Genomic DNA, 10,801 nt, shown 5'->3' on the forward strand with positions numbered 1-10,801 from the left:
CTGGGCTGTGCGACAGGTGCCTGGAACAGAAAGCTGCTCCGCCAGCCCCAGGAGCAGCACCTCTGCGTGCCACCATCAGACATCGCTTTTCTTTAATTGATTGTAAAAAGCAATTTACACAGCACAAACTGCTGCCTACGCCAAGCTCTGTGTGTCCAGGCATAGCTTAATTTCACAGCAAGATCTCAAATGCAATGAACGGCCTTTCCCATCACCAGCCCATGTCCAAGCCAAGAGCCTTGCTAGCTCTGTGGGCTGCACGGAGCAGCCCAGAAATGGCTCTCGTGCTGCCCCATAGAGCGCGCGGCTCCGCAGGCCGGCTCCCCCCATGGCTGCAGCTGCCCTCCTGGCACTCCCCTGACTGGTGCTGCCTGGGCTCAGCTCGGCACAGCCAGACCCACCAGGGCCCCAGCCCACTCCCTCCGTGCTGCGAGTCGGCACAGGCTGTGCTGCGGGCATCCCCTGCGATGCTGCCTCCGTGCAGCTCTCAGTGTCCTGGCAGGGCCGGCCCAGAGCTGGCTCTCCCGTGCTGGCTCCTTTCACGTCAGAGTTATAATTTCATGGCCAGGGTCTAGGAGGTTTGTACACACAGATGCATTAGTTCTGCATTTAGTGATACTTGAATAATTGGTGTCACATCAATTAGATCGGTTCTTGGATACCGCAGTGATAAGTGCTGTGCAAAAGCCTCTGGGCTGCAGGACTGGCGGAGTGCTGGTGGCGAGTGAGGCTGGCGGGGGCGGCCGAGGGGAGGCTGGTGGCAGCGGCAGGCCAGGGGCTGGCAGGCGCCGTGGGGGCGGTGGGGTCGGGGGCTCGTGAGGAGCCGCTGCGCCGGGGCGCGCCGTGGGCAGGGGGCCCTCGCTGCGTGGCGTGGAGGTGCCAGCGTGTCCCCGGAGAGGTGCTGCTGACCTCCCATGCCTCCGAGCACCTCCCCAGGCGCACTGTGACCCAGCCATCCCATCACGGTGCTGTTCTGTGTCAGGTCACCCGCTGGGTACCTGCTCGGTGTCATCTGCTGCTTCCCTCCACCCTCTGTGCTGCCCGTGGCGTGCTGCCGGGGTCAGAGCCGCACACACGGTGCTGCCCGCCCTGCCGGGAGATGGGGAGGAGGCTCCGCTGGGCCTGGGGCAGCACGGAGAACCCCAGCGCTCACGTGCCCGCGATACAGATTGGCGCTGTCAGGGCTATCCCCGCTGCGCATTGTAGGCAGAGGTAATTTGCAGATGACAAATATCCCCGACAGTAAATATTTTTCCCACCCTCATCTTTCTACAAGCAGATAAGGTGGCAGCACTGTGGCAATATGGTTCCTGGAGGGAGACAAACTCTTTGGCAGTCTTAAAAGTCTATTGTGTCCCCGCAATTATTTATAGATAAACTGAAGAAAGCCAATGAGCGCAGAATGGAGCTGCACAGCTGCATTTGTTATGATGATGATGATGTTATCGCTCCCTCACACCCACATAGTGCATGGAAACTCGCTGCTGGCAGCAATCAAATCCCCGTCCAGCACGAGGCAGGACAGGCTGGAGGTTTTGCTCCCGCAAACCACAGCAGCCGTCTCCTCGCTGCAGAGCCGTTTTGCCCCGCAGAGGCCCACCAGCGCAGCTCCTCCACTGGTTTCCCACCCCCTGGCCGAGCTGGGGGGCCCAGTGCTGCCTGCGGGGAGCATGGGGCTGGCTGCTCCCCACCGGCCCATGCAGCAGGGGAGGGCCCAGAGGCCGGCGAGCCCATCGGCTTTCCTGCACTACTGCTGGGGACAGAAACGGGCGTTTGAAAGAAGTTCTGTGGGGGATCTGGGATTACAACGATGTGTCAGGGAAATGATGGAGATCACTGCTAATTAGTGCATTTCACCAGCCTGTGGAGCAGAGACACTGGGGAGTGAGAACTATGCTGCCTCCTGTGCGGGAACGGGGTTGGGAATCACCGCGCTCTCCTGGTTCGATGAGTTCGTGGAGCTGCTTCTGAGCACCTTGGGAGCCTGCAGAGAGGGGACAGGGCCTGGCGGGGCTGGGCCCACCCCAGGGAAGGGCAGCAAAACTGGATCCCTGGGTCCTGGCACGGCACCGACTGGCTCCCGCTGGCCCCTCAGCATTGGCTTTGGCATGAGCATGGCTTTGGTGTGACCACAGCCCTGGCGTGGCCGTGGCCCCAGGCTGTTGCTCACAGCATCCCCCACGAGAACCCAGCTGGGTGCAGCATGCGGGGGTGGCCATGGCCGTGCGCTGTGCAGGGCTGCTAGGATCGCACCAACAGCACCGGTGTCCAGCAGTGCTGTGCGTTGCTGTCGAGTGCTCATCTCAGTGTCTGTAGCATCGCTGTCCTGGAAAGCGTTGGGGATGAGCTCTCCAGCTGCAGAGAGCATCAGAGACAGCGACTGCGGGCCCTTAACCGGACTGGAGAGTGGGATGATTTTTCATTGCTTCCTCATAATAAGAGGACAGAAGTAAGTGACTAGTACAGTTCGTTCACTCTGTAAAGATTTATACAATCACTTCATCCAGTAATTGGTATTCTGGGGAGAGAGGGAGCTGCAGCTCCAGCATCCGCCTCTATTTGTTTTCTTTCTGTCTTTCTCTCTTTCTCTCCCCTTTTCAGAATGAGTAATTCTGTCCCTCACAATCCCATTTAAACAGAGCATTTGCAGAGTGAATAATTAGTTACATTCAATTAGGTCTCACGCGCTCTCCCTTCTCACTTTGGGGGACAGACGCACTAATGAGATGGCACATGTCTGACATGCGGGAGCAGGCATTAAACACGCTGCGTGCCAGCGGGGAGAGGTCAGCCCTGGGGGAGGCAGGGAGCCAGGGCCAGCCGGCTGCTGTGGGGCAGCTGTGGGGAAACAGTTCTTTGGGGGGTGTTTGGGGCCAAAAGCTCTGTGTTTGGGGCCAACGGCTCTGCGTCTGTGTCTCGTCTGATGCCAGCACTCTGTGGTGGCAGTGCCAGCAGGAACTGGGGCCACATCCGTCCCCAGGGCAGGGTGTTCACTGGGCTGGGGCCAAGGAGATGCTGGCACTGCCGGCAGCACAGAGCCCTGAGCGGGAGAGCTGCTGACATGCTTTTATCTCCCTTATTAAACCTAACATTAGGTTTTAAGAGGAGCCTTAAATAACGTGCCTCTGCCTTTACAGTAAAAGCTGCTCCGAGTTCCAGCTGCTCCTGGCGCTGGGATTTATGGCCCTTCTTATGCCATGCTGCAGTCAGGTGGCGGCGGCCACGGGCTCCAGCCGCTCCCCGGTACCTGCAGCCCCCCCGGCCTTGCCGCTGCCCTCAGCCTCGCAGGGAGCGCACCCAGGCTCGGCGTGCGCTGCACGGAGCCCGGGTTTGGGCGCAGGGGCCCCGGCAGGCGTTAGGCACGGGTGCTGGCGGATCTTCCCTTCCCTCCTCCCGCAGGGGCAGCCGGGCTCGGGAGCGCCGGCCCCGGGAGCGCCGGTCCGGGAGCCCGGGTCGGCGTGAACGGGGGAGGCTGGCGGGGCCGGGGGAGGCCGCAGGCCGTGCCGCTCCCGCACAGCGGGAGAGCGAGTAACGTTTAAATACCGGCTTTTTGTCAGCGGTGCGGTGGCGAACAACCGCGTGTGACTGCTCCCAGCCCAGCGCAGAGCCGGGACCCGCGGGGGGCGCGGGGCCGGGACCGCGACCCCGCCCCCGGCCGGGGCTGGAAGCCCCCGAGCTCCGGGAACCGGGCCAGGAGCCACCGCCCCCGCGGGGGGGGGATGGGGGCTCGGCCGCCGCCTGCCCCGCCCCGCCCCGCCCCGCCCGGTGCCGGTGCCGGTGCCGGTGGCGGTGGCGGTGCCGCAGCTCCATCTCCTGGCGGCGCGGCGGCCCCGCACCCGCCCGGCCGCCGCCGCCCCCCCGCCCCGCAGAAGCCGTGTGGCGGACACGCGTGGGTCCGGGGCTGGCGTTTATTCACCCCGAGCGCGGGCCCCGGGCCGCGGCCCTGCCCCGGCCGCTGCCGCCTGCCCGTCCCGGAGCCCACGGGCCCGGCTCCGGCGGCCGAGCTGGGCGCCCCCCCCCGAGGCTGCCCGGCAGCGCCGCGGCCCCGCCGTCCTGCACCGGCCGCCGGGCCCCTCCGCCACGGCCCCCCCCGGCCGGCGGCCGGGCCGGGCGCCGCTGCGGCCCCTCCCGGTCGTGCCGCGGCCCCACCGCGTCTGCGGCCGGCCGGAGACTTCGCCTCCCTCCCCGGCTGGAGAGGGGGCGGGGAAGAGGGCGCTGGCCCCGGGCTGTGCTCCTGTCGGTGGCGCCCTGCGCCCTCACAGCCTCTCCTGCTCCGAGATGCGGCTCTCCTTGCCGTCCTCCTGGGCCACAGGCTGGCCCCCGAGCAGAGTCTCCTGCACTGGGAAGATGTCCTCCCCGTCCTCCTTGGGCTCCTGTCTCTCCATATCCCGGGGCACCCTGGCCTCGACCTGCACGGGCGCAGAGCAGGGGTCAGGGGCAGGCCGTCGCACCCCGTCTGCAGCCATCCACAGGCTCCTGCCACGCTCCCACCTCCACCAGGGCCTCACCCTGTGCTTGGTGCCGCACCCCTGGGGGGCCCATCCCGGCGGGGCAGCCGTAGGACAGCCCCCACCCCTCCCGGCCCCTGCTCTGCAGCTCTGCAGCTCCGCTGCTGGCACAGCCCGGCCGTGCCAGAGGGACCCCAACCTGCTCCAGAGGCTGACTCACCTGCTTCGGCACGCGTCGCCTCAGGTCTGGAGGGAAAGAGGAAGAGAAGGCAGCGGTCAGGGAGTGCTCCCAGGCTGCAAGCCCTGCGTTGAGCTCTGGGCTCAGAGCCAGGCCGGTGCTGCTGTAGCACGGGTCCTGCAGCTCGCAGTGCCAGCCCGGAGGGGCCGGGTGCCGCGGAGGGGCCCGGCTCTGGCCCTGTCCTCTGGCAGCCGGCCCGGCTCGGGCTGCGGCAGCACAAATGTGCCTGCGGGCAGGGCACTGCCGGGCTCCAGCAGATGGTGCCCACTGCCCGGCAGCACACGAGGCTCAGGGCAGCCACGCTTTGGTGCCGTCCCCAGAAGGGCCGCCCCAGAATCAGCAGAGCTGCCGACATCCTCCCCACCTTGGCCCAGCCTCTCCGGCCGAGGCTCCGAGGCCCCAGTCCCAGCTCCTCACCTGCGTGGACCAGGCAGTAGATGCAGATGCCCACGAGACAGGTGACGACCGCGGCCGTGATGGGGATCAGCACAGACAGCGAGGAGCGCCTGCTGAACTCTGCCAGGGGAGATGGGATCAGCGGGGTGCCACCAGCGCTCAGCCACACGGGGCTCCCCCGAGGCCCCCACCTACTGCCCGCGGCCACGGCAGGAGGTCCCTGCTCCGCACGGGTCCAGCCTGCGGCACCAGGCACTTACCACAGATCACATCCGAAGTGTTTGTCCCTTTCTCCTTCAGCACGAGCCCCTTTTCCTCACAGCTGCAGGCAAGAATGAGACATCACCTCAGCAGGAGCCTGGGTATGCAGAGCCCCCGAGGAGGTGCACGGAAAGCAGCAGGCGGTCAGCCTGCTGGGCTCGAGGGGTGGTGGCTGGGGGCCCACCCGGCACTGGGGCCCATGCTGTGGGATGGGGATGCCAGGCTCCTAGCACGATCCTGCTCCAGGGTCCTGGACAGGACCAGAGGGAGTGTAGATTTGGGACCTGCACTGACAGAGAGACCCTGGGACTTGGGCACTTCAGCTGTTGCAGAGCAGCTCAGAGATGGCTTGATGACAGGCTACAAGTGGCTCCATGGGGAGGTAATTTCTGGCCGCAGATATAAGCAAAGTGAAATCCAATGGCTGGCAACTGAAGTGAGACTAATTCAGTCCGGAAGTAAGGCTCACGTTTCTAGCAGGGAGTGCAAGTAACCCTCGAGCAGCTTTCTACAGACGGGCGAGCTGCCAGCCCATAGCATCCTCAAACCCCAGCTCCCCTGCAGGAAGGGCAGGCGCCTCGGCCAGTAGCCACAGCCAAGGAGCGTGCTGGGAGGCAGAGCCTGTGCAGGGCTGGTGGGACCCCATGGCCCTTGTTCCTGGCTCTGCAGTGCAGAAGGCAGCGCGGACACCCCTGGACGGGCTGACGCTCTGTGCACGCACCGAGGGATGGTCACAAGTGCCTGGATACCTGCCTCCAAATGGGCCACGCCACCCCCAGCCTCACTGCACTCACTGCTCTGCTCCCCTCACTCCTGCTCTATGCCATCCCAACGCTGCGTCCCTCAGAGACTCCCAGCGTTTGGTCCACAGGTCCCCTCCAGAGGCTGGCAGCAGGGGACATGCCAACAGGGACGTGGCACAGCCAGGTATGGGATGGGCATAGGATGTGGTCAGCACTCAGACCTTGTCCAGGGGTAGCACGGCTCGGTTTTGGAAGAGACGTTGGAGAAGGTGCCTTCTGGACAGGGCTCGCAGGGGGACGACGTCCGAGCCACGGCCTTGGCTGGAAAGGAACAGAGGTTGCAGGAAGTTTTGGAACAGAGCAGCCTCTCCCGTGGCAATACCGCCGGGCACAGCAGCAGCGCAGCTCCCCTGAAGCTCTGCTGGGAGCCCCGTGCCAGGGAAGCACCCCGTGCTTGGGAGGACCTGAGGCCGATGCTGGCAGTACATCGGTCCCCAGGGGGAGGGCGGGAGCTTCTGAGTCTCACCTGCCACAAACCCAAAGCCCTGCTTGCAGGGCTGGTTCTCCACGCAGGTCTGGCAGCTGATGTCTGAGCAGTGCATGCCGGCCTGGCACTGGCACACCGTGTTGTGCGTCGCGTTTCCCTGCGTCTTCACAATGAGGCCGGTGTCTGGGCAAAGGGGCAAGGTGAGGCACCGGACAGGTGAGCCCGGGCAGACACCAGCCCCTGCAGCACCACATGCTGGGGCCAGTGTGAGCACGGAGCACTTACTGTCTTCACAGATGTCATGGGGGGTGCAGTGCCGCTCCTTGGTCCAGCTCTGCTGATAGTGTCCACTCTCACAGCGGATGCAGACAGAGTCTTCTGTGGCATTGCATTCAGAGACCAGCTTTTCCCCTGCAAGTGAGGTAGGGGCAAGTAAGTGCTGGTGAGGCAGGGGCAAGGGAGCTTTCCCCCTGCATGCAGCAGCTCTGCCAGCAGGATACAGCAGCGCTGGATGCTGTGGATGCCAGGGCTGCTGCGGCACATTTGTTCAATTGCTGGATGCTGCTCCGGCAGCCAGGGCTGCAGGGGCCAGCCCAGGGCTGGGCAGGAGGTGCTGGGGGCTGCAGCAGGAGACTGGGGCAGGCGTTCACTGCCTCCAGCACGCCAGGGACTGGAAGCCAATCTGGCCATGCCAGCAGGAGTAGCTGTCCCTGCAAGCTGCCTGTGCCATGGGATCCTGCGGCTGCAGAAGCTCAGGCTGTGCAAGGGAGCCCCTGCAGACTTGGTGAGGTGCGGGGGGGTCTCAGGGAACCCACGAGGTCCCCAGCTGCTCCAGCACTAGGTGACAGCGGGAGGTGAGCCTGTTGGCACTGCTGGCGGGGGGGGCTCACTTGAAGCAAGCGGGGCTGGCTCCGGCCATGGCCATGCAGTTGGCTCTGGCACAGCTGGGCCTCAGGGGCCCAGGAAGGGGAAGGCATCTCCATACCTGGCTGACAGCGGTTGCAGCACTTGCCCTTGTGCTCATACTGCTTATCAGAGCATCTTATGGCGTCACCGGGCCCCCAGCACTGGAAGAGATGAGACTTGTGAAATGACACTGCTCCGCCACGCTCCTGCACGGCCACGGCTGCTGGCATGCGTGTGCCAACTCACGTGCTCACCCACGCCCTGAGGTGAGGTCTTCCCTGCACCACGCTTCCCATGCCTGCACTAACCACAGACCACAGCAGAGCCGCCCGCGCTGCCTGGTGCTACCAGTACTCTCTTTGAAGTGGGATGGCAGCAACTCTGGCAGGGTGGCCCCACGTTTCCCCGGATTTTCTACCAGGCTGCACATCACCTTGGGCCCCTGCCACTGCCCACAGCGCTGCAGCGCTGGCCAGGGGGAGCAGCGTCAACTCAGACACCCAACCCAGCGGAGCCCGGCCAACCTGGTGGGGAAGGAAGCAGGGAGCTGTCCTTGTCCTGGGGGCTCGGATCTCAAGCCAGTCCAGGGGTAGGAGGACACCTGTGTCATCGTCCCTCGTGAGGCGCGAGCCCAGCACTGCGCACCTCTGGCAGAGTGGCTGCGCCTGGTGAGTCTGCCAGGCCCGGGGAGAGGGATGGAAGCCCAGCAGGGCCCTGGAGCAAGAAGGCTGCGAGGACTCGTAGTGAAGGAGGGCTGGGAGCCAGGCCTGCAGCAGCCCCGTGTACTGCAGACCCCTCGTGGGGTCCCGCGGGCAGCCCTGGGGCCACGGTGCAGCTCTGCCCGAGGAGCAGCGGGACACCGGAGCTCTGGTGTCGGGACGCCTGACACTCCAGAGGGGAACTGACCCTGCCACCGTGCGTTTGTGACTTCGGGCAGGAAAGGGAACTGAAAGAGGTGCTCATACGCCCGGCCCTGCCTCTGCTCACACCGCCCAGCCCCCCGGGGCCCGTTCCGTGCTCCGAGCCCACGAGACCCCGCGCCCAGGGCCCGCGGCCGGGCTGCAGCCCCCGGCCGAGCCAGCGGTGCTCGGCTCTGCCCCAGCCCCGCCGGCAGAGAGCGGAGCTGAGCCGGGGGGATCCGCGGGCGGGGACCTGCCTGCCCTGCCCGGCCCGGCCCGGCCCTCTCCCCCTCCCCAAATTCACGGCCGCGCCCCAGACACGGGTGATGGGGGTCCCTGGGCAAAGGGAGGCGAACGGCCGCGGGAAGGCGCGGATAAAGCCGAGCCCTCGCGGGGAATTCCCAGCCGCAGGAATGAGGAACGGCGAAGCTCCGCGCCCGGCAGCCAGGCCCGGGGCGCCCGGCCAGGGTCTCTCCCCCGCAGCCTTCCCGGCACGGGGCTGGGCGATGGCCCCGGGCCCGCTCCCGTCGGGGCCGCAGCGCCGCCGCGGGGCCCGGGCGCGCCCCGCGGGGCCGGAGCGGAGCGGAGCGGCCGGACAGAACCGGGCGCCGCCCCCCCCCGGAGAGCCTCGCCGCCGCCGGGCAGCGCGGGGACCCCGGTGCCGGCCCCGCTGCGGGCCCCGCGGCAGCGAGCGGCCCGGCCCCGGCCGCGCTCCCCGGCGCCGCGGGACGCCGCACTTACAGCCAGCAGCAGCGCGCAGAGCAGCCCCAGCAGCCCGCGCCGCCCCATGGCCCGAGCCGAGCCGAGCCGAGCCGAGCCGCGCCGCCCCGTGCTGTCCCGTGCTGTCCCGTCCCGTCCCGTGCCGTGCCGTGCCGTGCCGTGCCGTGGCGCCCCGTCCCGAGCCGAGCCGGGCGGCGGGGCAGCCCGTATTAACGCCTCGGCCCGTTTCCGCCCAGGAAGGGGCCGCAGGGGCCGCCCATCCTGCAGTCACCGGGCACACGCTCCCGCCGCCGACTCCCCGCGCCCCCGGGGACTTCCCCGGGCCGCGGAGCGTGGGCAGCCCGGGGCCGAGGGCAGCGCCGTGGGGGGGCGGCCGCGGGGACGGGCCCGGGGGCCCGGCGGAAGCCCCCCGGCACCGCGCTGCGGGCCCGGCCCCGGCCCTACGGGCGCCAGCCCCGCGGTCCCGGGGCAGCCGTGCCCAGCGCCCCGGCTGCGTGGCGGGGCGGGCCGGGGGGAGCTGGGGCAGCTCAGCGCGGGGCACCGCTGGCCGGTGTGGACCACCGGAGCCTGTCCCGCGGGACAGCAGCTCTGCCCCGCCACGGCACCCGGCCCCGTGGCGCCTAGCCCTGCCCGGGGTCCCGGCAGAGCCGCTGGGGCTCGGCCTCCCTGCGCGGTGGCTCCAGGCGAGCGTAACGCTGCAGCTGGCGGAGGGAAGCCTGCTCCTTGGCAGCTCCCTGCCAGCCCTGAGTTGCTGCCCGGCCTGCACCTTCCTGGGTGGACGGGGTGCAGGCCACGGGCAGGACTCAGCTGTGGGCCACGGCAATGGAAGTCTTTGTGCTGGCCCCAATAACTCATTTCTGAGGCAGAAGTTCAAGGTTTCACTTCATTTTCCCAAAGAAAGATAGTTCAGAGCTGTGGCCCTGGAGAGCCCCTCACTGTTCCCCCAAACTCCGGCGTCTGTGCGGAGTCCCCAGAAATACGTCAGCCAAAAAGGGGAAGAGGCGGAAGGCCTGCAGGGCCCAGCTGTGCCTCTGGCTGGCTGCGGCCTCCGGCTGCATTTCCCTGGGGTCCCCAGAGCAATCCCCGGGGAAGTTCCAGGCTCCTCTGCTCTTGGGAGACTTCCCCGTATCCAGCCTGTGGTGCGTGCCTGGAAGGGGGGGCTTTCAGCATCCCCCTGCGCCCAGGTCACAGAACGGCCCTGCTGCCCTGTCCCCTCCTGCAGCAGTGCCAGCCACCCAGCCACGGCCGCGTTGCCCCAGCCCCAGCTGGGAGTCCATCCAGCGCCGGCTGCGCGTGCAGCGGGCTCAGGCTGCCCCAGTGCCGCCGCTCCTCACGGGCACTGTTGCCGGTGCCCCGTGAGCCAGCGGTGCCCGCTGTGCCGCTGCCCACCCGCAGCCCCTCGGGGCTCCTGCTCCTGCCGCCTGGCGGGGGGCTGTGTGCCGGGGCAGCTGCGGGGGCCGCGTGCTCTGGATTCCCCCCCTGCCGTCATTTCCCAAAACTGATTCGCTTGAGAGCACGAATGGTCCCAGGGGGGCCTTGAGAGCAGAGACAGAGCGGCAACGGCGCGGGAGGGGATTTCTGGGCTCGGGACTCGCCCGGGAAGTCCCCCGCAAGGCCCTGAGCGCTCGGCACGCCAGGACAGGCCTGCGGGCAGCCCCGGCTCAGCGCCCCGGCACCGGTGCCCCGTGCGCCGGCGGGGACAC

The 10,801-nt window shown here is 67.3% G+C and overlaps 1 protein-coding gene across 1 annotated transcript; it reads right to left on the reverse strand.

The window, feature by feature from the left end:
* Positions 1–3,844: 3,844 nt before the first annotated feature.
* Positions 3,845–9,436, reverse strand: CD40 (CD40 molecule). The gene is made up of 9 exons (XM_083801170.1): positions 9,120–9,436; positions 7,559–7,640; positions 6,859–6,984; positions 6,613–6,756; positions 6,308–6,407; positions 5,343–5,404; positions 5,104–5,202; positions 4,669–4,694; positions 3,845–4,409 (listed from the first exon to the last, which is right to left on the reverse strand). The coding sequence occupies exons 1-9, from the start codon at positions 9,165–9,167 to the stop codon at positions 4,257–4,259; spliced, it is 840 nt and encodes a 279-aa protein (XP_083657296.1). The 5' UTR covers positions 9,168–9,436; the 3' UTR covers positions 3,845–4,256.
* Positions 9,437–10,801: the final 1,365 nt, after the last annotated feature.

This window comes from Anser anser, assembly GCF_964211835.1.
Source record: "Anser anser genome assembly, chromosome: 16".
In the NCBI taxonomy this organism is placed as follows: domain Eukaryota; kingdom Metazoa; phylum Chordata; class Aves; order Anseriformes; family Anatidae; genus Anser; species Anser anser.

Excerpts from the sequence above, each read along its gene's own strand:
- CD40 (XM_083801170.1), bottom strand. The coding sequence starts at position 9,167 with ATGGGGCGGCGCGGGCTGCTGGGGCTGCTCTGCGCGCTGCTGCTGGCT. Across the intron at positions 6,985-7,558 it reads CTGCAACCGCTGTCAGCCAG|GGGAAAAGCTGGTCTCTGAA; the intron begins GTATGGAGATGC and ends CCTCACTTGCAG. Across the intron at positions 6,757-6,858 it reads CCATGACATCTGTGAAGACA|ACACCGGCCTCATTGTGAAG; the intron begins GTAAGTGCTCCG and ends CCCTTTGCCCAG.